This window comes from Pristiophorus japonicus, chromosome 7, assembly GCF_044704955.1.
Source record: "Pristiophorus japonicus isolate sPriJap1 chromosome 7, sPriJap1.hap1, whole genome shotgun sequence".
NCBI lineage: Eukaryota > Metazoa > Chordata > Chondrichthyes > Pristiophoridae > Pristiophorus > Pristiophorus japonicus.
In genome coordinates this window covers 205,685,464-205,712,277 of record NC_091983.1, presented here as the reverse complement: position 1 = coordinate 205,712,277, position 26,814 = coordinate 205,685,464, and the positions used below count along the sequence as shown (strand labels likewise).

The following is a 26,814-nucleotide window of genomic DNA, read 5'->3' as shown; positions in this document are numbered from 1 at the left end:
TGTCAAGCATGATTTCCCTTTCACAAATCCATGCTGACTTGGACCTATCATGTCACCTCTTTCCAAATGCACCAATTGAAAGAGTACTTTGGTTCGGTATTCACTAAGGAGGACACAAACAACCTTCCGGATATAAAAAGGGGTCAGAGGGTCTAGTAAGAAGGAGGAACTGAGGGAAATCCTTACTAGTCGGGAAATTACGTTGGGGGAATTGATGGGATTGAAGGCCGATTATTTCCCCAGGGCCTGATGGTCTGCATCTCAGAGTACTTAAGGAGGTGGCCTTGGAAATAGCGGATGCATTGAGAGTCATTTTTCAACATTCCATGGACTCTGGATCAGTTCCTATAGAGTGGAGGGTAGCCAATGTAACCCCACTTTTTAAAAAAGGAGGGGGAGAGAAAACAGGGAATTATAGACCGGTCAGCCTGACATCGGTGGTGGGTAAAATGATGGAATCAATTATTAAGAATGTCATAGCAGCGCATTTGGAAAGAGGTGACATGATAGGTCCAAGTCAGCATGGATTTGTGAAAGGGAAATCATGCTTGACAAATCTTCTGGAATTTTGAGGATGTTTCCAGTAGAGTGGACAAGGGAGAACCAGTTGATGTGGTGTATTTGGACTTTCAGAAGGCCTTCGACAAGGTCCCACACAAGAAATTAATGTGCAAAGTTAAAGCACATGGGATTGGGGGTAGTGTGCTGACGTGGATTGAGAACTGGTTGGCAGACAGGAAGCAAAGAGTAGAAGTAAATGGGTACTTTTCAGAATGGCAGGCAGTGACTAGTGGGGTACCGCAAGGTTCTGTGCTGGGGCTCCAGCTGTTTACATTGTACATTAATGATTTAGAGGAGGGGATTAAATGTAGTATCTCCAAATTTGCGGATGACACTAAGTTGGGTGGCAGTGTGAGCTGCAAGGAGGATGCTATGAGGCTGCAGAGTGACTTGGATAGGTTAGATGAGTGGGCAAATGCATGGCAGATGAAGTATAATGTGGATAAATGTGAGGTTATTCACTTTGGTGGTAAAAACAGAGAGACAGACTATTATCTAAATGGTGACAGATTAGGAAAAGGGGAGGTGCAACGAGACCTGGGTGTCATGGTACATCAGTCATTGAAGGTTGGCATGCAGGTACAGCAGGCAGTTAAGAAAGCAAATGGCATGTTGGCCCTCATAGCGAGGGGATGGGAGTACAGGGGCAGGGAGGTGTTGCTACAGTTGTACAGGGCCTTGGTGAGGCCACACCTGGAGTATTGTGTACAGTTTTGGTCTCCTAACTTGAGGAAGGACATTCTTGCTATTGAGGGAGTGCAGCGAAGGTTCACCAGACTGATTCCCGGGATGGCGGACCTGACATATCAAGAAAGACTGCATCAACTGGGCTTATATTCACTGGAGTTCAGAAGAATGAGGGGGGATCTCATAGAAACGTTTAAAATTCTGACGGGTTTAGACAGGTTAGATGCAGGAAGAATGTTCCCAATGTTGGGGAAGTCCAGAACCAGGGGTCACAGTCTAAGGGATAAGGGGTAAGCCATTTAGGACCGAGATGAGGAGAAACTTCTTCACCCAGAGAGTGGTGAACCTGTGGAATTCTATACCACAGAAAGTTGTTGAGGCCAATTCACTAAATATATTCAAAAAGGAATTAGATGTAGTCCTTTCTACTAGGGGGATCAAGGGGCATGGCGAGAAAGCAGGAATGGGGTACTGAAGTTGCATGTTCAGCCATGAACTCATTGAATGGCGATGCAGGCTCGAAGGGCCAAATGGCCTACTCCTGCACCTATTTTCTATGTTTCTATGTTTGAGTGGCTGGGGACAGATCTAAATAAAAGCCCAATGATATGGGAGTCTTACTCAACTCGTGAAATGCCACTCAGGTTGCCCTCAGACATTTCCCAAACTGGGTTGTATTTCAACCTTATGCTTACAAAAAAAAGAATTTTATGTGCCAGGCTTTTCAATGTCACATTTAATGGATTTAACGTTCCTCCCCATCTTTGAGCAGGTAAGCACTCGTTTTTAACCATCGCATCATGCTTGGGAGCATTTTACCATGAATTTTTCTCCTCCTTTCCTTGGACCAAGTACTGCCTGCAATGAAACTGTTCAAAAGTCTCCCAAACACTGGTCTGAAACCAGCATCCCCACCGCAAAATGCAGCAGAGCTCCACAATTGAGTATCAGGAAAATCAAACAAGGACCCCACTGTGTCACTTCATACTTTGGGAGGCTTATATACAGACTTCCTATAGAAAATAGCCAATTGCTTTCCTGGAACCTATTATAATTACTCCCTCTGATTTGTTCCTCTCCACCCCACCATCTCTGAAGGTGAAGACACCTCCTGGGCCACAGTTCGATAAATGGCAGCAACCCTCCAGCACCTCAGACAAATGAACATTTTTCATCTGAGAGCTTGTATTTGTGAGCTTTTGGAGCCACAGAGCCATCAGAGCTGCACCCACTTAGTCCAAGAGTCTTGTTGGGTTGAGAGACTTTCCCATCCACTTAGGGGTTAAATCTAATTAAATTACTCCACCAATACAGCATAAATTTGGAACATTTTAGTATTTTCTACACATTATGGTGAGGGGTAACCATAACGGGCAAGAGAAAAACTTTGGTATTTTGCTAATAGCAGGATAGGCATCTTTTGGTAAGGCGCACAACACAGTTATCACTACACATGCAAGGTTCCAATCATCTTTCTGTTTCAAGTTAAACTTGAATGGTATCTCATCACCAAAGCAGATCTCGGGGTTAGTCGGCATGCTCAGACAGCCAAGGATGTGTCGTCATATTTGTCAGCAATATAGCGAAACCTTTCTAAATCATCACAGCAATACCTCATGAAAATCCCTGCTTTGGTGTAGAGAGTAAATTGTATTTATGTAAAAACAAATAGCGCTATCATATTCATTACAAGATCAAACGTTTGGAAGCTTCCACCACCCCTTTCCACCCCGACTCAGCAGAAACTTCACACTTGCAAATGCCTATTTCAAGCTGATTAATGTAAAACTAGATTCCGCTATCATTCAAAACAATGCTGGGCCCAGCTCACAAATTGCATAATAATCAATCTCAGTAAAACAGTGCACGTCGGTCCTTTCCTTCACAACCAAATACCTTCTAGCACTGGCCATCCATCCTTTCCCAATCCAAAATAAAAATCTGCACCACGAAACTCAATGGCCAGCATTAATGGAGAAAGCTTGCAGTAGTAGTCACCCCTCTATTGTGGTCGAGCTCATCTTTTATTCCAAGAAAACCCTAATTTCCAATGATCCCCCCTTAGCCACCTGACCTCATTGTCAACATCGAGTTCAAACATTAAGAAAATGTCACATGGTGCAGAGATACTGTTCAATGAGTAACTGCAGACTCAAAGGTGCCAAAGTGCTAGCCAGAAGACTCCCAGGTACATTTTAAGCACTAAAACTTTTGGATGAACAGAAAATGCATGTATTATTTAAAATAGAGACTAGCTTGGGACAGTATTAACTGATTTATAAAGCGGTCTTGAGTTTCATAGACAAAACTTTGATCATTCCAGCCACCTGTGACATGCTGCCTCCCAATTCAAGTTTGTAGTGGACATCAAACCCATAAAAGCAGACAGCTTGTACTTTATAAAAGTCTCACACAAAAATACTGCCATTCTCCACCCCTTTCCAATTCTCTTCGAACCCCTTGGAAACCGTCATGTTAAAGATGCTGTAAGCACTGGGGCTCCACAACAAAAACCTCAGCTGGTTACAAAGACAGTACATAATTCATTCTACCTCCATTTACCAGCAGTGCGTGCTTAGAATCATAAATCAGGTCTACTTTAAATGGAAATGTGAATGAGGCACCTTCATTAATGGAAGTACTTAAGTATTCAATGAACTCTGTATTTTGAGAGAGAACATATTCAGTTAACGGAACACTTATTTTCCCCCTCCCAATTTCCTCAACGCACAACCAATACTGTGAACCTAAGTCCCCCTCTCCCTCCCCTCCTCCCCCCCCCACTACTTCACAGAAGTCTCAGGTTCTGGGAACATATCACAGAACAAGAGGAGAACACTTGCCAGTTGGTGTGCTGGTCAGGTACGTTGCGGATCCAGTCATTTGATTTACTTCCGGGAGTGGTTCACACCTCTCCCAAGGATACTGTTAACCTCTGGACTAGCTCAAAAAAGTCTGCAAGCTCCAACTTCTGGAGGAGCCAGTGTGAGCAACTGAACTCCTGAGAGTCTACGACCACACACGGGACTGCGTAACCAACAGAAAGAAAAAAAAAAATCAGTCAGCAACTATCGAGTGCAAAGGAGCCATGATTTTACCTAGGTTGTTACAAAAGATCTGATTATAAGCTTCGGGCAAAGATTCACTTGTAGAATCTAACTGCAGCAAGATGGGACTAATTCCTATTTGGTGATTAATTGGATTGGGCAGAGTTATTTCTAAAGAGCCAATCTAACACACAAGTGAACCACATTCCCCAAATCTGATTAAAAAGTGCAAAATAGTCCTGGAGAAATAAAACAGACTTTTCATAGAAACTAGCACACTCCTAATATATTTTCCTCAGTTTTGTGCCCCATCTGTGGATTCAGTGCTGTGGAATTAAATTTATCTCAGGATTGAATCTCAGGATTGCTACCAGTGCCACGTGCTAGTCAGAGTAGGAATCGCAGGATAGCTCAGATGAATACGTGGCTTGAGGAGTGGTGCAGAAGGGAGGGATTCAAATTCCTGGGACATTGGAACCGGTTCTGGGGAAGGTGGGACCAGTACAAACCGGACGGTCTGCACCTGGACAGGACCGGAACCAATGTCTTAGGGGGAAGTGTTTGCTAGTGCTGTTGGGGAGGAGTTATACTAATATGGCAGGGGGATGGGAACCTATGCAGGGAGGCAGAGGGAAATAAAAGGGAGACAGAGGCAAAAGATAGAAAGGAGAATAGTAAAAGTGGAGGGCAGAGAAACCCAAGGCAAAAAGCAGAAAGGGCCACATTACAGCAAAATTCTAAAGGGGCAAATTGTGTTAAAAAGACAAGCCTGAAGCTCTGTGCCTCAATGCGAGGAGTATTCAGAATAAGGTGGACGAATTAATTGTACAGATAGCAGTTAATGGATACGAGATGTAGTTGGCATCACGGAGACATGGCTCCAGGGTGATCAAGGCTGGGAACTCAACATCCAAGGGTATTCATCATTTAGGAAGGATAGACAGAAAGGAAAAGGAGGCGGGGTGGATTGCTGGTTAAAGAGGAAATTAATGCAATAATAAGGAAGGACATTGGTTTGGATGATGTGGAATCGGTATGGGTGGAGCTACGGAATACCAAAGGGCAGAAAACGCTGGTGAGAGTTGTGTACAGGCCACCAAACAGTAGTAGAGAGGTTGGGGACTGCATCAAACAAGAAATAAGGGATGTGTGCAATTAAGGGACAGCTGTTATCATGGGCGACTTTAATTTACATATATAGATTGGGCTCACCTAACTGGTAGCAATGCGGTGGAGGTGGATTTCCTGGAATTTATTAGGGGTGGTTTTCTTGACCAATATGTCGAGGAACCAACTAGAGAGCTAGCCATCCTAGACTAGGTGGTGTGTAATGAGAAGGGACTAATTAGCAATCTTGTTGTGTGAGGCCCCTTGGGGAAGAGTGACCATAATATGGTAGAATTCTTTATTAAGATGGAGAGTGACACAGTTAAATCAGAAACTAGTGTCCTGAACTTAAGGAAAGCTAACTTCGACAGCATGAGGCATGAATTGGCTAGAATAGACTGGTGAATGATACTTAAAGGGTTGACGGTGGATAGGCAATGGCAAACATTTATAGATCACATGGATGAACTTCAACAATTGTACATCTCTGTCTGGAGTAAAAATAAAACAGGGAAGGTGGCTCAACCGTGGCTAACAAGGGAAATTAAGGATCGTGTTAGATCCAAGGAAGAGGCATATAAATTGGCCAGAAAAAGCAGCAAACCAGAGGACTGGGAGAAATTTAGAATTCAGCAAAGGAGGACAAAGGATTTAATTAAGAGGGGGAAAATAGAGTACGAGAGAAGCTTGCCAGGAACATAAAAACTGACTGCAAAAGCTTCTATAGATATGTGAAGAGAAAAAGAGTAGTGAAGACAAACGTAGGTCCCTTGCAGTCGGACTCGGGTGAATTTATAATGGGGAACAAAGAAATGGCAGACCAATTGAACAAATACTTTGGTTTTGTCTTCACGATGTACTAGGGGGCCGAGGGTCTAGTGAGGAGGAGGAATTGAAGGATATCCTAATTAGGCAGGAAATTGTGTTGGGGAAATTGATGGGATTGAAGGCCGATAAATCCCCGGGGTCTGATTGTCTGCAAACCAGAGTGCATGCATTGGTGATCATTTTCCAACAGGCTATCGACTCTGGATCAGTTTCTATGGACTGGAGGGTAGCTAATGTAACACCACTTTTTAAAAAAAGGAGGGAGAGAAAACGGGTAATTATAGACCGGTTAGCCTGACATCAGTAGTGGGGAAAATGTTGGAATCAATTAAGGATGAAATAGCAGAGCATTTGGAAAACAGTGACAGGAACGGTCCAAGTCAGCATGGATTTATGAAAGGGAAATCTTGCTTGACAAATCTTCTGGAATTTTTTGAGGATGTAACCAGTAGAGTAGACAAGGGAGAGCCAGTGGATGGGGTGTATTTGGACTTTCAAAAGGCCTTTGTCAAGGTCCCACATAAGAGATTGGTGTGCAAAATCAAAGCACATGGTATAAGCACATGTACTAGCGTGGATAGAGAATTGGTTGGCAGACAGGAACCCAGTCGGGATAAACGGCTCCTTTTCGGAATGGGAGGCAGTGACTAGTGGAGTGCCGCAGGGCTCAGTGCTGGGACCCCAGCTCTTTACAATATACATCAATGATTTGGATGAAGGAATTGAGTATAATATCTCCAAGTTTGCAGATGACACCCAACTGGGTGGCAGTGTGAGCTGTGAGGAGGATGCTAAGAGGCTGCAGGGTGACTTGGACAGGTTAGGTGAGTGGGGCAAATGCATGGCAGATGCAGTATAATGTGGATAAATGTGAGGTTATCCACTTTGGTGGCAAAAACACAAAGGCAGATTATCTGAATGGCGGCAGATTAGGAAAAGGGAGGTGCAACGAAACCTGGGTGTCATGGTTCATCAGTCATTAAAAGTTGGCATGCAGGTACAGCATGCGGTGAAGGCATTAATGGGCATGTTGGCCTTCATAGCTAGGGGATTTGAGTATAGAAGCAGGGAAGTCTTACTGCAATTGTACAGGGCCTTGGTGAGGCCTCACCTGGAATATTGTGTTCAGTTTTGGTCTCCTAATCGGAGGAAGGATGTTCTTGCTATTGAGGAAGTGCCGCGAAGGTTCACCAGACTGATTCCCGGGATGGTTGGACTGACATATGAGGAGAGACTTGATCAACTGGGCCTTTATACACTGGAGTTTAGAAGGATGAGAGGGGATCTCATCGAAACGTATAAGATTCTGACGGGACGGGACAGGTTAGATGCGGGAAGAATGTTCTCAGTGTTGGGGAAGTCCAGAACCAGGGGACACAGTCTTAGGATAAGGGGTATGATAGAGATTTCAAGCTCTGCAGCCTGGCTGCACAGTTTTGAAAAAACACAGACCACATTGCATTAAGTCATCAATCAACTTGACATTTTAGGACCTTGGGTAGCGAGCCAATTAAAGGTCAACAGACTATCAAATGAGCCAATAAGGTCAAAGAAGGCGAGTTCTTTTCTGTAAATTGAACCAGGTATAAGTACAGCCATTTTGGCCATGTGGTCTCAGAAGGACAAAGGCCTGGCTTAAAGCCAAGAGCTTGTTGCTGCTGCCAGAATAAAGTTACATTAAAACTACAATCGGAGTTCGTATTTCATTGGAAATTAAGAGATCTAACAATTTTGGCTTCACGAACACGATCGCTGAGGGAAGAAACTGAGTTTTGGACATCGGACCTACATACTGAGGTAAGGACTCCTCTTTATAAAAGTCCTCGGTCAAAAGTCTAAATTCGCCTCTCCTACTACGCGATTGCGAACCCTCCGGTTGGTAGTCAGCTCGAGGTCCCATAGACGTCTAACTTCGGCAGTGTGTTAGTTAATTAATCACCGACCTATTGATCGGCTGGAAAGTCTACGACTCGAGACCCCAGTAAAGAAATCAGTATTATGGCAGCAGGAGATAAGAGCAAAGAATTGCCTACAATTGTTCAAGGCGGGCGGGCACCACCTGAGGTTTCGACAGATGTAATCCTCGAACAGTTGAAAGAATACATAGAGCAACAATTCAACTTATCTAAAACCTGTATTAAGATCGAACAAAAGTACGGAACCTCCAAAGGACAATGATCCTTGGACGAGATTAAAAGGGTCGGGGGAAAAACGACCCGTATGAAAAATAAAGAGCAAATCCCTAACCGTTATGGGACAGATCCGACAGCGGAATGAAATTATAACGCGTTCCCAACATGATAGGGACCTGACCAGTACAAAGGACCAATTGCAAGCTGTTTGTGCACAGCTGCGACAGAAAAGACTTGAACTTGAAAAGTCGGAAGCTGAAGTTAAAGATCTTAAAAGGTGAAATTAAAGAATGGAAAAAATCATTAGGTCAAGAGACAGTAATAGGAAAAGGAAAATGTATCAGTCAATTCCCAGGGCACCCATGTTTGGATAAATTAAAAGCGCAAACTCGAAGACACGACCAAGGAATAGATACGGATTCTGAATCCTCTGACAATACAGGGTCGGAGGATGAAGAATTAGGGGTGTGCTTTGCCCCATTTAAAAAAAGATGAGTTGTAGTCAAATCAGAAGAGACTGCGGATGAGGGCGGAATCAAAAAAAAAACAAGGAAAAGGGTGTATGCAGAATATTTAGTTCATGATCCGGCAGACCCAGAGAAAATTGATAAATGGTCCAAGGAATTGCCCAATCCAAAGAAAGGGTGAGTAAAAACTTGGGACCAATTGGACCGCTTAAGAAATATATATCAACTTCATCCCTGGGACGGAGTGCAAATTTTGGCCATAATGGTGCCAAAAACACAGGGAAGAAAATTGCACGACCAAGTAGAACAAGCTTTGGGGCAGGATGAGCAAGAATTAAACGCAGGATGGGAGGCGATTAAACACTGGCTGCAAGCCTTCAGTCCAGCTCAGACAGACTGGGGAAAAATTGCAGTCTGCCAACAGAAAGGAACAGAGGAGGTCCTGGAGTATGACGAGCGGTTCAGATGCACATGGCTAGAACATTCAGGTATGAATAATACGGATGAGGAAATGGATGAACAAGTGTTTGGACTCCTGAAAGCAGCTTTCGTGGCAGGTCTAAAGCCAGAACTGTCCAAAATGCTTAAGGTAGTGTTACTGGACTGGGAAGGTAGAGGAACTACCTTTGCAGCATTGGTGGATCGATGTAACCAATTGGACAGGGATATGGGAGCTAAAGTCCGAGCTGTACAGGCTATGGGATGGAAATCCCAGGATTCCGATAAACAGTCATTAGGAAAATTACCCGGAAAATGTCATTATTGTGGGAAAGAAGGTCACTGTGCCAAGACGTGCAGGGCAAAACAGCAAGGTCGTGGCCGGGGAAGAGGATGCAGCCAGGGATACAATTCAGCCAACAAACCAGGCTCGTCACAAGATAACGACCTCATAGAAGCATTTAAGCGACTGACAATACAACAGAAGGAGTTACTTGGGATAGCAAAAAACGATTAGAGCCCACCCTGGTCCACCTCCTCGCACTAATACAACAAAGGGGAAATGGGCTATGTATAACTGAGGGTGGGCGATAAGGATGTGGATTGTCTTTTAGACACAGGGGCGGAATTAACATGCTTACCCCTACAATATGGAGACTTTTTGACATTGGATGGTAGGGCACGTACAGCCTATGGAGTTGGGGGCCATAAAATGGAAATTAAAAGGACAACACCGGTACTTATAGGGCTGGGTCCACATGAACTAACCACGCCAGACTGGATAGGCCCAGTAGATCAACCCCTTTTGGGAATGGACGTTCTAATCCAAGTAGATTCATCGTTGCATTTCGAGGATGGTTGGGTGACATGGTCAATTAGAACTTTGAAGAAAGAAGAATTGAAGGAACACCCGATATGGGCTAAAGATAAGAACGATTGTGGCCTACTCCAGATGGAGCCTGCGTCATTTACCGGGACCAAGCCTTCATGCACTAAACAGTATCCCATCAGTCCAACTGCCATCGCGGGAATCTTACCGATTATTCAGCAATTTGTGAAACAAGGGGCGCTTATTAAAATGCATAGCTCCTCCAATAGCCCCGTGTGGCCGGTACAGAAATCTAATGAGACTTGCCGTTTGACTGTCGATTATAGGAAAGCTAACCAGTGTATTGATCAAAAAGCTCCTTTGGTCGTAGATCCCTCCACCATTTTTAATGCCCTCAAACCGGAACAGAAATATTTCTCGGTTATAGATATGGCCAACGGATTTTTGTCGGTCCCTCTGGCACGGAGGTTCGACAGTGGTTTGCTTTCACGGTCCAAGGACAACTATATGGACCCGGTTACCGCAGGGTTTCCACAACAGCCCTAAGGTATTCCACATGGCTTTTCAAAGCCATTTGCGAGAATTACCTCCCCTGTCATCCACAGTCATCCAATATGTAGACGATATCCTGCTAGCTTCAAACACGGAAGAAAAGCATGAACAAGATTTACGAGCTTTGCTGGACCACCTTTGGCTGAAAGGACATAAAGCCAGCATCGACAAAGCACAAATATCCCAAAAAGAGGTTGTATACCTGGGACAAAAGATTTCACAAGGAAAGAGAGTACTTACCCAGGATAGAACTGCAGCCATTCGGGCTGCTAAAAAAACCACCATTATTCAGGAACTAAGGTCTTTTTTTGGATTGTGTAACTAACAGAAATTGGATTGACTCCTTCACACAGCTTGCTCAGCCACTGAACGATATTTTAAAGAGGAAACGTGCCTCTAAAGAAGCCATCACCCTCACTAAGGAACAGCAAGAGGCCTTCCCGAGTTTGAAAAAGGCTGTGTGTTCGGCACCGGCTCTTGGAATCCCCGACAGTGGTAAGCCATTTACCGTTTGTCCATGAGAAAGAAGATTACATGACAGCTATACTGACAGAAGAACATGGGGATCGACAAAGACCTATTGGCTATTATTCGGCAAAACTGGATGCGGTAGCCCTCGGATGGGGAATTTGCCTAAGGGCCATGGAAGCTACATGTCGAGCGGTAATGATCACTGCGGGTCTAGTCCTCGACCAAAAGCTGATTGTCAAGTGTCCCCACACCATACACGCTTTGCTGTCTATGAATAGAATGTCTCAGGTGACGGCAGCTAGGTGGACCCGCTGGACAGCAGTTTTGGAAGCTCCTAATCTCCATATCGTCCGGGCCAGCCCGGTTAATCCCACAACTATGCTCCTGATGTCAGAATCGAGGGAGCAAGAGGGGGGAGAATGCGAAGAGCATGACTGCGTGGAGATTTTAAAAGAAACAGAAGAAGCAGCCTTAGCAGCAGAGGAGCCTCTGCACAACCCAGACCTCATCCTGTTTACAGATGGTTCCTCCTTTGTTGACAATGGTACCAGAAAAGAAGATGGGCAGTTACAACCTTATATGAGGTAGTGGCAAAAGGATGTTTACCCTCAGGAACGTCAGCACAACAGGCCGAGTTACGGGCCCTGTCAGAAGCATGTCGAATAGCAGAAGGACAGAGAGCTAATGTCTACACAGATTCGCGTTATGCTTTTGGAGTCGCTCACGACTTTGGTCTGTTATGGCGGAAAAGAGGATTCCTCACTGCTGCTGGTACACCTATCCGAAATGTAAAAGAAGTCCGAGACTTACTGGAGGCCATACAATTACCTCAGGAAGTGTCCATCCTGAAGTATAAGGCCCATACCAAGGAAAATACCACGGAAGCACAGGGAAATGCCCTAGCCGACCAGGCAGCTAAAGATGCCGCCTCACAGGACGTTCCCCCAGAAGAACGAACACAGATGTGCAGATTGAAAGCACTCAGGACTCTGACACGAGACCTTCAAACAATGCAAGGCGAATACTCCAGAGAGGAAAAATGGACATGAATGGAGGCAGGAATTAAGCTATGTGAAGATGGTGTCTGGAGACAAAGTTACCGACAAGCCAGTCACGCCACAAGCCTTTTTTAGCCCAACAGATCCACTCGTGGGGACACTTGGCCTCACAACAGATGACCGCACGGTTCCAGAAAAGCTGGTGGGGTCGGGGATTTAAAAAACATGCCCAGCTGGTAACAGACCGCTGTGTGGTCTGCCAGAAAAATAATTCTCAACCCATCACGGTAATGCCCCAACTAAGGCCCCCTGCCCCTGTCGGACCATTCCAGCATCTGCAGGTTGATTATATATCTCTTCCTTCATGCCAAGGATACACTAACATTCTTGTCATGGTCGACAGATTCTCTAGATGGGTAGAAGCTGTCCCAACTAAAAGAGCCACAGCAATCACACTGCAAAAGTCTTGTGTAAGGATTACATTCCCCGATGGGGAGTCCCGAGTAGCATTGACTCAGATCAGGGAACACACTTCACAGGTGCTGTCTGCCAAGAAGTCTGTAGGTTACTGATCATTACGTGGGATTTACACTGTCCTTATCATCCACAATCATCAGGACAAGTAGAGCGAATGAATCAAACTCTGAAACAACAGCTTGCCAAATATCACCAAGAAGGAACACCATGGCCCTAGCACTACCAATAGTGCTATCTAGCATTAGGGCAACCCCTAATAGAACTACAGGTCTAAGCCCATTTGAAATTATAACAGGAAGACCCATGTCGCTGCCAGGAACTATCGATTGAAGGAAAGCTGATGTTCACTTAATGGGTGACACTTTGTTATCATACTGTCAGAACCTAACCAATGCTATTAGTTCTGTTTCCCGACAGGTATCGGCAACTTGGGGTAATCCACCCGAAGGAGGACACGACATCAACCCGGGAGTCTGGGTGTATGTGAAAAAGTTGCATAAAGAACCTTTGGGTGCCAAGTGGGAGGGACCTTATCAAGTGTTATTGACCACCCAGGCAGCTGTTAAAAGTCCAAGGAAAAAAAGCCTGGATCCACGCTTCACACGTTAAACGAGCACCCGTAACTGAAGCTGAAATCTAATAAGGACAATTACTTTTTGCCAAAATGTATAAATTTACTGTATTACTGATTGTAGGTATTCTAGGCATTTGCCTACTTCTTACTAGCCGACCCTCCGCACCAAAGGGAAATAGTAGGGTAGCACATGTAAATACCTTTTTATATATGTCATACATTTATGCCAAACAAGGTAATATTTCTAGTTGTTGGGTGTGTGCGCATATTCCTATTCACTCAAAGAGAGGGATTCCCTTGAGGCCAGTTCCCTTGAATATCTCGGAAATGGCTGAGTGGATAATTAATCAAAACAAAACAGGCAATGCGTTTCAGGATACGGAAAACTGGGCACGTAAATGGAAGTCAGCAGGTTACAATCTGACTACCTTTGAAAGGGAATATCAACCGTGCTACAATAATTCCAAACGGCCCCCATTTTTTGTTACCACTAATACAACGTGAATAGGAAGACCGGGGGAATTGGTCTGTCTGATTAGAAACATCAAAGGAGGCCAAAATATGGGGTATAGTAACTGCTCCCGGAATGATAATATAATCAAGCAACGGAACCGTCCAAACTGGGCCGATGTGGGAATTTTTAACGTAACGGGGATTCTGAATAAAACAGATGGAAAAGCCTGGACAGGCCCCGGAGTGTTGCTGACAAAGAAACAGCTAACATTCATTGCCTATAATGGCTCCTATTGGGTGTGTGGCCACTAGGCCTACCCTTGGCTGCCCCAGAATTGGACGGGATCCTGCTATTTAGCCTACATTGTGTCTTATATGTATCATATAAAGTCACTGTCAGAACATTTACACCGTCCTAAGAGAGCTATCACAGAAACAGAGAGGTTCTTTGCCATTCTGATCCCCAGGTATGGGACCGCCAAACTGGCAAGGGAATCCATTAACATGGCATCCATTGTGGAACAGGTAGGCCATGATACCTCAGAGGCCCTAGTTAAAATTAATGCAGAAATGGTCGCAATCCGCATAGTAGCCCTACAGAATAGACTGGCCCTTGATTACATCCTGGCTGAAAAGGGAGGTACTTGCGCCCAACTCAGAACTGAGTGTTGCACATATATTCCAGATAGCTCCGAAGAAATTACCCACTTAGCGGAGCATATCCAAAAGGAGGTAGAAAAACTTTAGCAACGCCCATCATTCACTTTGTGGAACGGAGCTACTGAATGGCTAGGTTCAATAGGAACTTCATTGGTGGAAGGTTTAATTCTAGTCGTTGTAATTATTTTACTTTTATATTGTTTGTTTATGTTGATTAAATGTTGTTGCAACCAGGCGGCTGTAGCTGCTGTCCCGCATGTGAGACACCTTGCAGGTCCCAGCAGACCGTCTGTACATGGCACAGGGGTATGTTATGCTTAAGGGAAGTTTGTTTACTGGTTGAATTAAGATATTGATTTGGATTAAATTGGAATAAGGTTAATTAACCTACTAAAACCAGACTTCCATTGTGGCCATGATGGAACTCGGGTTGGTGTAAATTTGTGTGGAAGCTACTAGTCCGGACATGTGATGAAACACATCAACAAATTTTAGAAGGAAACTCTATATTTGTATGAAATTATTTTGTAGAATGTTTAACCAGTGATAGCTGATGTTTTATGATTCAGTTTGTGAAAGAATCAAAGGGGGGATTGATAGAGAATTCAAGCTCTGCAGCCCGGCTGCAGTTTTGAAAAAACACAGAACACATTGCATTAAGTCATCAATCAACTTGACATTTTAGGACTTTGGGTAGCGAGCCAATTCAAGGTTAACAGACTATCAAATGAGCCAATAAGGTCAAAGAAGGAGAGTTCTTTTCTATAAATTGAACCAGTATAAGTACAGCCATTTTGGCCATGTGGTCTCAGAAGGACAAAGGCCTGGCTTAAACCCAAGACCTTGTTGCTGCTGCCAGAATAAAGTTACATTAAAACTACAATCGGAGTTCGTAGTTCATTGGAAATTAAGAGATCTAACAGGGTAGGCCATTTAGGACTGAGATGAGGGGAAACTTCTTCACTCAAGAGAGTTGTTAACCTGTGGAATTCCCTGCCGCAGAGAGTTGTTGATGCCAGTTCATTGGATATATTCAAGAGGGAGTTAGATATGGCCCTTACGGCTAAAGGGATCAAGGAGTTTGGAGAGAAAGCGGGAAAGGGGTACTGAGGTGAAGGATCAGCCATGATCTCATTGAATGGTGGTGCAGGCTCGAAGGGCCGAATGGCCTACTCCTGCACCTATTTTTTATGTTTCTATCCACCTAGGAGCACTGCCAGATAGTGTAGTGTTTCCCAGGAATCTGTACTGCGGCCTCAGCTTTTCACCATATATATTAATGATTTGGATGAAGGAATAGAGAACTATATATCCAACTTGGCAGACAACTCTAAGTTATGAGGCATAAGCTGTAAGGATGGGAACACAAAGGAAAATAGGCAGACCATATGAATGGGAAAATCTATTGCAGACATGTTCAATGTCAGGAAGTGGGAGATCGCCCATTTTGGGCCTGAGAAAGACAAATAGGGATATTTTCTTAATGGTGAGAGCTGTGATGGAGCAAAGGGAATTAGGTATCCATGTAGACAACTGACGAAGCTAATGCATGCTAATGGAATGTTGGGAAATAGAGTTGAAGTGCAGATTAGCTATGATCTAATTGAATAGAGGAACATGCTCGATGAGCTGAATGGCACTACTGCTCCTATGTTCTTTTATTCATCCCCAACAAATCTGTGATGCCTTCCTACAGCAGTGTAATATGTTCCACAACTATCTTAAGGCTTCTTCAAATGGTATATTGTACAAAATCATGCAGCAGTTCTTTTGAAGATCTGCATTAGGATTGATAATTTTGCCGAGCATCCCTGATTATAATCGCTCAACCAATGGTGGTCGTGCCTTCGGTTGTCTCGACCCCAAGCTCTGGAATTCATAACATAACAGGAGCAGGCCATACAACTCCTCGAGCCTGCTCTGGCATTTAATACGATCAGGGCCGATCCAATCATGGACTCGGGTCCACTTCCCTGCCCGCTCCCCATAACCCATTATCGGTTAGGAAACTGTCCATTTCGTCTTAAATTTATTCAATGACCCAGCTTCCACAGCTCTCAGACAGCATATTCCACAGATTTACAATCCCGAGAGGAAATTCCTCATCTCAGTTTTAAATGGGCAGCCCCTTATAAGATTATGCCTAGTTCTAGTCTCTCCATGAGTGGAAACATCCTCTCTCCATCCACCTTGTCAACCTCCCTCATAATCGTCTACGTTTCGATAAGATACCTCTTATTCTTTTGAATTCCGATGAGTAGAGGCCCAACCTACTCAATCTTTCCTCATAAGTCAACCCCCTTCCTCTCCAGAATCAATCTAGTAAACCTTCTCTGAATTGCCTCCGAAGTATATCTTTTCTTAAATATGAAACCAAAACTGCACGCAGTATTCCAGGTGTGGCCTCACCAATACCCTGTATAACTGTAGCAAGACTTCCCTGCTTTTATACTCCATCCCCTTTGCAATAAAGGCCAAGATTCCATTGGACTTCCTGATCACTTGTTGCACCTGCATACTATCCTTTTGTGTTTTGTGCACCAGAACCCTCAGGTCCCGCTGCCTAAACCGCTCTACCTCTTTCCTCCTTTAAGGCGCTCCTTAAAACCTACCTCCGTGACCAAGCCTGTCCTAATTTCTCCTTATGTGTCTCGGTGTCAAATGTTTTGTTTAGAATACTCCTGCGAGGCGCCTTGGGAGGTTTTATTAAGTTAAAGGCTCCATATAAATATAAGTTGCTGTTGATACCCAAACACTCTTCCTGTAAAACTCAAGACTCTGTTCAGTTAGTATGTTCACAACCTTCTCTACTGCAAGAGGAGAGGATAGAAAAGGTCCACACAAGGGACAATATCAAAATTGCTAAGAGCGCGGCCCATCTGCAGATTGACTGCTACAAGTGGCCTGGGTCACTAGAGACACACAAACCCCTTCATTATACTGCACCAATGCCCATATTAAAAGCTGGCAGAATAGATTTGTGTTCCATTAGCCAAAACTGCATTCACATCAGATCCCGAGGTGAAAGGAGCATGCTAATGCACTGTCACCCATCACCTGACTAAAGATGTTTGCATCACACCTAAAATGACAACAACGTTAAATTTACAAAAAAACTGAATACTAGAAGCAACTAATGAGAAATGCCACACAAAACTGACTGCTGGCTAGTTTTCCATCAACCCATCTCGTTTATCTGTACAGGTTTTCATTCCATTTTGGAAGTTACAAATGAGCAAGTCTGAAGACTTTTATCCACAGCACCCCATCGTTACAGTGGACATTATTTCACCCACACTAGAAGCTAGCACAATACAATATAGCAAGTGAGCTTAACCCGGACATCTGTACGTGTCTATCGATATTTTAGATGGTGTCGAAATAAAAGCACCTATTGAAACAGTCCATCTATTTTTGAATAGCAAGCTGGACCCCTCTCATATTGGCAATAGTTAGTACATTAGCAATACTTCAATGACACAATCTACATCCTAGGGTCTGAAGCAGCCCTTTGAGAAAACTTCTGGCTCTGCCACTACAAGGTGATTTCTTCTACCAATGCAGCCAAAAACAGAAAATATGAATATTAAAGTAGCACACAGGGTAAAGGTCAAAATGTAGGCCCAGCATGTTTATCCAGCATGTAGCTAAGCAAACCAGGAAAGTCCCAAGATTGATTCTTAGTCTGTGCTGTGTCAGTCAATGAAGCTGTATAGTACTTGTCTAGTATTCCTGGGTTTACAGGGGAGTTGTGGAGAGTGCACAGAAGTGGAGAAAACAGCCAGAATTCAGGCTCTTGATCACTAACCAGAGAGTACACACACCACCAAATTTCACTCTTGAATTACCAACATTCATGAACAGCCTAACAAAGAGTCAATGTCTTCAGCAGAGATGGATCAAACTATTCAACTGATTTTCTACACTTTTGGTTGAGAACACACAGCAAAATGTCTTCATTCTGGTGGCTTCCCACCTCAGCTTCATTCAGTTTTGGAGATCAAACGTAAATTAGAATGCAGCCTCGTAACAGTCAGATATTTACTGTTCTCCATAATGTTAAAATATTGGTTTGGTAATACATTTCATTCACAGAATGGCAGGCAATGTAAAATTAAATAAAAAGCAAGGGTTGCTTTTTGAAGCTAATATAAATATAAATAAATCCGGCTGTAGAGTTTGAATTAGGCAAGGTAATTAAGGCAGATGGGCCAGTAGACTTTGCAAATATGGCATTAGCTTTCAAGATAGGATATTGTGAGTGCTCTGGCATTGTACGTCACAAGAACTGTATCCATTTCTCAGTTGGGGCAAAGCTGCTAAATGAGCAACTTGTGGAAGGAGAACATTCTAGCTTTGTGGGAATGATACAAGTACAATGTAGCTAGTCGATCAATAGGTGGCAGAAACCACGGAATGTCTACAAACTGTCCCGCCAGTCCCGTTCAACTGAATGCAAAGAGGGAAAAGGTCACCTGTACTTTTCTTTGGGAGAGAAAGGAGAAATGAAAAATTGAGGGGGGAAGAGAAGAGGAGAGAAAATCTACAGCCCAAGAAACAGAACTCTGTACTGACCATTTCACTTTCCCTGTTGGCAGAGTCCATTCCACTATATGCTTGTCATCTGAGCAGCTATAGAGACAATCATTTTCTTGATGCCACCGCACACAGTTTACTTTACGGTCATGTCCGCCACTCTGAAAGTATAAAAAGCAGACTAAAGTTGAGAAAATTTCAAACTTGATTTTCATAAACACAAAATATCCAATTATGAACTATAGTCAAAGTCAAATTGCCTTGGTAGTAAAAATCAATTAAAAAAAAAACAAGAGCCGTCAGGTTCCTTGTCCAAGGGAATCAGCTATAAATATAATTTTCCTCAAGTTTACAGATTCAAAGTATATGTCACTGGTCGTACTATCCCATCTGCCACCGGTGAATCAGGGAATTCAATCCTTGGTCACACTACTAAATGGATCGTATTTCTACAGCAGAGCCTGCAAAAACAACCATTCAACTCACTCTGGCTGGCAAGGTATCTGCTTGCAGTGACTACAGAACAGCACCCATTCAGATTGCTGAGTAATAAGAGCCAAAGTGTCCCAATTCTGGTCATTCCACATCATTTCTTAATTTAGACAACAAAATATCCTGTAGGAATCGTAAAGTTGGGGGTGGGGGGGGGGGAAGAGAGAGAACATGTCATAACAAGAACATGTTTATTGTTATCTGTCCCTGGGACTTGCGTCAGGTATCCTTTAACAAAATTTCAAGAACACCAGATAGATTAACGTCCATAGCTTAAGAAAGTCAAGTCCAGCTGGTAGTGCGTCCAGTGCCTCCTTTGATATTACAGTTTAGTCTTCTGGACAAAAGATAGAATTGGATGTGCATGTCCCAAGCCTGCCATGGAAATAAAATTCTGAACACATTTATATAGTGGCATTCTGTTTGACTACAGCATTCTGAAAACATGCCTGCTGAAAATAAATACATTTTTCGGATAAGTGATCATACAACTTCCTAACTGCTGTGTAATGCAGGTCATGTTGTATTAACTCAACACAGTACTGATTTACACAAGATAAAATTATACATACATTTAAGTCTCGGCAGTTCAACTCAACATATTCTGATAAATGGCAACCTATGGAATTAAATTGAAGTCAAACTACAATAGTGCTTATATATATCCACACACATGTTCCTTTTCCCCCATTCTTCTCCTTCAAGAAAGGAAGCATCCTTGGTGATACATTTGCCCACATAATTCAGAAAATCCAACCATTTCACCCACCAACCAATATCTTACCAACTTGCTCTGTAGTTCTCCCTTTACTATGCTGTATAACAAGATGCTACCAACTGCTGTACCAATAGCCAATAGGTCCAATTCTTCATCAGCGTTCACATTTTCTGATCTCCTCTTTTTCGTTTGAGGAGCTTCCTGGAAAGGGGAAGAGAAAAAAACTCAGTACTTCTTTGCCTGGTCATTTCATATACACTGTTCAAAAGATCTGTTTAGTGGCAAAATTAGAGTCCTAGTTTCACAACTAAAATTTGCAGACTGTAGATGAAAATTTGTATACTGAAGAACTGTGGCCTGCCAGCTAAAGAATCTATAGTAACTACCAGCATATCTGCATCTTTTGGGTGGGAAAGAAACAAAGGACCAAGAGAGAGAGAACTATATTTATTTCATTCAAACGTGCAAACAATGGCTACTCCCATTTGTTTCGCCCATTTTCTCCCACTTCCTCCCCTGAAGCATTCAGATCTTATTGGGATATACCACCCATCAGCGTTAAGACATCAAGACAAAATGCTGCAAGCATATTAAATGTCAGTTTGACTCAGTTGATATCACTTTCATCCAAGTCAAAAAGATGTGTGCTGAAGTCACACTACCAACCAAGTTTGCATCCAGGGATACTCATAAGATGACCATAAGCCACTTGCAGTTCACTCTCTTCATTTGTGGCCCTGCTGTCCTGTGTCTGCAATCAGAGAATTAGAGCCTCTCTGTAGATTACCCATGCTTTATGCCCAAGGAGCAAAGCCATCTTTTGATTTTGTTTGAACAATAAACAGATTAGGAAAAGGGGAGGTGCAACAAGACCTGGGTGTCATGGTACATCAGTCATTGAAGGTTGGCATGCAGGTGGTTAAGAAAGCAAATGGCATGTTGGCCTTCATAGCGAGGGGATTTGAGTACAGGGACAGGGAGGTGTTGCTACAGTTGTACAGCGCCTTGGTGAGGCCACACCTGGAGTATTGTGTACAGTTTTGGTCTCCTAACTTGAGGAAGGATATTCTTGCTATTGAGGGAGTGCAGCGAAGGTTCACCAGACTGATTCCCGGGATGGCGGGACTGACATATCAAGAAAGCCTCGATCAACTGGGCATGTATTCACTGGAGTTCAGAAGAATGAGAGGGGATCTCATAGAAACGTTTAAAATTCTGACAGGTTTGGACAGGTTAGATGCAGGAAGAATGTTCCCAATGTTGGGGAAGTCCAGAACCAGGGGTCACAGTCTAAGGATAAGGGGTAAGCCATTTAGGACCGAGATGAGGAGAAACTTCTTCACCCAGAGAGTGGTGAACCTGTGGAATTCTCTACCACAGAAAGTTGTTGAGGCCAATTCACTAAATATATTCAAAAAGGAGTTAGATGAAGTCCTTACTAAGGGGGGGGATCAAGGGTTATGGTGAGAAAGCAGGAATGGGGTACTGAAGTTGCATGTTCAGCCATAAACTCATTGAATGGCGGTGCAGGCTCGAGGGGCCGAATGGCCTACTCCTGCACCTATTTTCTATGTTTCTATGTAAACATTCAACCAAAAAAAACTATCTGGGAATGAATCAATAAACTAAATGTAAAGGTTTTAAATGGCAAATTCTTAAAGAACATTGAAGCTAGACTAGTGGCTTTAAAATATTCTAAGACTCTTAACAAATCAAATGCTTGGGAAGCTTAATATCTCCCAGCTCAAAGGGCCCCAAGTTTCCACAAGAAAAAAAATGGGCGCCCTCCGAGCTGGGCGCCCGTTTTTCGCGCCTAAAACGGCGTCTAAAAAAATCCTCTGTATTCTCCACCGACTTACAGGTCCTGTGGCACTCGGCGCAGTCAGCACGAGCTGTGGGGGGGTGGAGCCAGGTCCCGGCGCTGAAAACAGTGCCGGGACCTCTGCACATGCGCGCTACAGTCGGCACGCAAGTGCAGTAGCTCCAGGCGCCGAACTGTGTGGGAGGGGCCCGAAGCACGCAGCCCCTAGCCCTGGCCCAATGGCCTCACTGGGGCTGCGTGAATGAGGCTCTTCCCACGGCCAGCTCCTGCTCCCCGCCCGACCAAGACACTCGCCCCCCCCCCCCCCCCCGCCCCGACCCGACACCCGCTCCCCTCCCCGCCCCCCGACCGAGACCCCCCCCCCGACCCGACCCCCGCTCTTCTCCTCTCCCCCCCCCCCCCGAGCCGACACCCGCTCCTGCTCCCCGACACCCCCCCCCCCCCCCTCTCCCTCCCTCGCGCTCTCTCGCTCAGCGGCACGAACAGCTGCAGAATTCTCCCTGGCTGAAGCACTTTCACACAGGTAGGAAGGTGGTTTATTTAATCTTTTCTTGGCTTATAAATGTTTATTCAGGTTGGATTTATTTGTATAAGTATAAATAAGGATTTATTGTCGAATTTAATGAGTTCCCTTCCCCTCCACCTCGTTCTGGACGCCTAATTTGTAACCTGCGCCTGATTTTTTTAATGTGTAGAACAGGTTTTTTCAGTTCTACAAAAATCTTCACTGGCACCATTCTACTTTAGTTTGGAGTACATTTTCACTGTGGAAACTTTCAAATCAGGCGTCAGTGGCCGGACACGCCCCCTTTTGAAGAAAAAATTCTGTTCTAAACTAGAACTGTTCTACCTGACTAAAACTGCAGAAAAAAAAATGTGGAGAATTGCGATTTCTAAAATAGTCCGTTCTCCACCAGTTGCTCCTAAAAATCAGGCGCGAATCATGTGGAAACTTGGGTCCTTAGTAATTGCAGCATTAATAAAAGCACCTAAAAGGACATGCGTATGCACCTGTCAAGTGCCTAGCCTTTGAGACTGAATTTTAAAAAACAGAACGTGGTACACACTAGAATATCATTCTTTTGTAAATCAAGCTGTTATTGCCCTGTGGTAAAGCGCACACTTCCTGTCAGCTGCTACTTTAAAACAACTAGTCTAGTTTCAATCAAATTTAAATCAAAAAATGATCAAATGAAATTAAGGTAACTGGCAGGAGTTAGTGGTCATCGGCAAACAACTAATGCCAATAAATAATGCAAAAAACAAACAGCAGCAATGAAAGCACCAAATCAAAACATCTAAATGCTCAAAAACCCACCGGATGCACGTGACTGTTTGAAAAGACTTAAAATGTTGCTCTTGTCTACCACATCACATTCTCAGCTTTTAACACAGTCCATATGGATTCCATCAGCAAGTGATACCACAATGAGACAAGTTCACTAAAACTTGACAAAGGGGTGCCAATTTTTATCATTTAAATGTTCATTAGGACACTGAACAATGTGCTGGACTAGAAAAAGGTAGTTCGACCACATGGCTTCACCCACTCCAACATCAGCAAATTGTAACTGTACTCAACAGACAAGGATGGTGCAACAGATTTTATAACTGGTGTTCATCCATGAAGGGACCCACAAGGTATAACATTTTCTGCATTTGATTTTTAGCACATTATTTCTGTTGCCCCATTGACGCTGCTGAGCTGACGGATAGGAATTTACTATATATAAATAAATAAAACTGGTTTTCTGCCACAACAGCATTTTCCCCTTAAAGTAGTGACTATCTTTCAAAACGTTCAATAGAAATGCATCTGTTTGCAGAGTCCTCCGACAGAAGTGTTTGAAAACCACTGGTTTATTGTACCAGACAAGAAACTAAGGCAGCCGAGGCCACTCAGGAAATAGAAAAGAATGGATTATATTGGGCAAACCAAAAAAAACCTAAAGACAATAATCTTCAATTTTTCCCTGTAGCCCAACTATACTGGAATCTTTGGATTGCACAGAGTCAACCCAGACTTGGTCTGCCTTCTCCCTCGTTATGGGCAAGGGTAAACCAGGAGAACACTCACTTCAAAAAAACTGCTGTAAAACAAGTCTTTGACAAACTACCCAAGACCTACTTCTGTAAAGCCAACCCTTCGATGCAGCCACATGTAACTTCCCTTCTCCTCTCCACCCCACCCCGCCCCCCCCCTCAAATCAACTTCAGTTCTTTTTTTAAAAAACCACATACATCCCATTCAGCCCCTTGAGAGATCTACCCTTGGCCCTACCCATTTATCATTTATATGCTTCCCCCAAAGAAGCCAGGTTCTACATGTACACTGATGTCACCCAGCTCTACTCTAACACCACCCCTCCCAAACCCTCCAGTGTGTGTTGTCAAACTGCTGGTCTGACATCTAGTCCTGGATGAGCTGCATTTTTCATCAATTAAACATTGGGAAGCCACCGTCTTTCGTCCCCGCCACAAACTCCATTCCTTAGCCACCAATTCCACCCCCCCAACCTGGCCCCTGTTGAACCAGACTGTTCTCAACCTCAGCGTCTTATGTGACCCAGAGCTGAGCTTCCAGGCCCATATCCTCTGTGTCACTAAGAATGTCTACTCCCACCTCCATGATACTGTCTGTTTCCACCTCAGCCCATCTGCTGCTGAGACCATCGTCCATGCTCATTACCTCCAGACTATTCCATTGTTCTCATGGCCATCCTCCCATTTTCCACCCTCCATAAATTTGAGCTTATCCAAAACATCTTGTATTTATATAGTGCCTTTAATGTAGTAAAATATCCCAAGGCGCTTCACAGTAGCATTATCAGACAACAATTGACAGACACTTTGCCTCCTGTATCCTAACTTACATTAGCTCTCATCCCCACCAATGCTTCGATTTTAAGTGTCATCCTCCTGTTCAATTTCCTCCATGGCTTCGCCCCTTCCTATCCCCAACATGTCCCAAGGCACTTCAGAGGAGCACAATCAGACAAAAAATATTGACACCGAGCCAAAGGAGTCAACATTAGGATAGATGACCAACAGCTTGGTCACAGGTAGTTTTTAAGGAACATCTTAAAAGGAGGTGTGGAGATGCAGAAGTTTAGGTAGGGAATTCCACAGATTAGGAAATAGACAGCTAAAGTCACTGCTATTAATGGTGGGACGAAGGAAATCAGGGATTTACAAGACAGAATTGGGGGAACGCAGAGTTCATGGAGGGTAGACGCTGTCTTTGATGCGGTTGATCCTTTTCAAACACCTATCCACCGTCGTCCAGCCGGGTGGGACTGCACTTGCCTGGGTCCATTTTTACCTTTCCAGTCAGTCAGAGAATTACTTGCAACAGCTGTTTCCGCTCCCACATCGTTGCCTCTGGTGTCCCCTAAGAATTATCCCTACAAGCTGCCCCTCGGAAACACCCAGCTCTACCTCACCACCACTTCTCGACACCTCCGCTGTCTTCAAATTGTCAGACTGCTTGTCCAACAGAGCATTGGAATAGCAGAAATTTCCTCCAACTAGAAATTCCCTGGCAAGACCAAAGCCCCTGCCTCAGCTCATCTGTTGCTGAAATCCTCATCCATGCCTTTTTTACCTCTAGACTTGACTATTCCATGCATTTCTGGTCGGCCTCCCACTTACTATCCTCTGCTAACTTGGTCATCTAGATAACGCAGCTGCCCGTGTCCTAACTCACACCAAGCCCCGTTCATCCATCAGCCCTGTGCTCGTTGACCTCCATCGACACCCAGTTGAGCAACTCCTCAATTTTAAAATTCTCATCCTTGTTTCCAAATTCCTCCATGACCTCACCCCTCTCTCTCTCTCTCAAATCTCCTCCACCCCAACTACACACAAGATATCTGCGCTCCCCTAATTCTGGCCTCTTGAGCATCACTCAACCATTGGTGGCTGTGCCTTCAGTTGCCCAGGCCCTAAGCTCTGGAATTCCCTCCCTAAACCTCTCCGCCTCTTTTTAAGATGCTCCGTAAAACCTACCTCTTTAACCAAGCTTTTGCTCCACTGTCCTAATTTCTACATATGTGACTTGGTGTCAAATTTTGTTTAACACCACTTTTGTGAAGCCACTTGGGCCGTTTTACTCTTAAAAGGTGTAACATATATACAAGTTGTTGTTGGCGGCTGTGCCTTCAGCTGTAAAGACTCTAACCTCTGGAGTTCCTTTCCTAAACCTCTTCACCTTTCTACCATCCTTTCCTCTTTTAGGACGCTCCTTAAATCTTACCGTTGCCCTAATATCCTTATATGGCTTGGCATCAAATTTTGTTAAACAACACTTTTGTGAAGCAGAGACGTTTTACGACATTAAAGGCACTACTTAAATACAAGTTATTGTAGGGCTGGAAGAGGTTATGGAGATAGGGAGGGGAGAGGCCATGGAGGAATTTGATTGCAAGAATTTTTAGTTTGAATCGTTGGCAGACCAGAAGCCAACACAAGGGTAATAGGAATGAGACTTGGTGAAAGTTAAGATACAGGTATCAGAGTTTTAGATGGACCCAAGTTTATGGAGGGTGGAAGATGAGAGGACAGCCAGGAACAGTTGAAATAAAACAGAAAATACTGGAAATCTCAGGTCAGGCAGCATCTGTGGAGAGAAACAGAGTTAACGTTTCAGGTCTGTGACCCTTCGTCAGAACTGTAAAAGTTTGACATGTAACAGAATAATTGAGTCTGAAGGTAGCAAAAGCATAGATGTGGATTTCAGCAGATATGCGATATGCCGAATGTGGAAGCAGGCGGTCTTAGTGATGGAGAAGATATGGGGTCAAAAACTCAGCTCAGGGTCAACTACACTTGTATTGCTACAGCTTTAAAGCTATTGAACCACGGGGCCCAGTTCAAGTTTTTCTGAAGGACGAAAATGTATCACTAAACTGGAGTTCACATCTATAGATGTAAATATCATTAAAGTCCTTAGAAAAGAAAATACAA

The 26,814-nt window shown here is 43.9% G+C and overlaps 1 protein-coding gene and 1 non-coding gene across 2 annotated transcripts in view; both read right to left on the bottom strand.

Annotated features, from left to right (window-relative positions):
* The window catches only part of wdr43 (WD repeat domain 43), a 62,246-nt gene that overhangs the window by 34,402 nt on the left and 1,030 nt on the right, over positions 1-26,814 (bottom strand). Inside the window, exons 2-3 of the mRNA XM_070885735.1 lie at positions 20,094-20,228; positions 18,857-18,978 (exon numbers count right to left, since the gene is read on the bottom strand). Coding sequence (XP_070741836.1) covers positions 18,857-18,978; positions 20,094-20,228 — 257 coding nt within the window. The remainder of the gene's footprint in view (positions 1-18,856; positions 18,979-20,093; positions 20,229-26,814) is intronic.
* LOC139267663 (small nucleolar RNA SNORD53/SNORD92) lies at positions 2,785-2,858 on the bottom strand. The gene has a single exon (XR_011593943.1). It is a non-coding gene; the product is annotated as a small nucleolar RNA SNORD53/SNORD92 (small nucleolar RNA).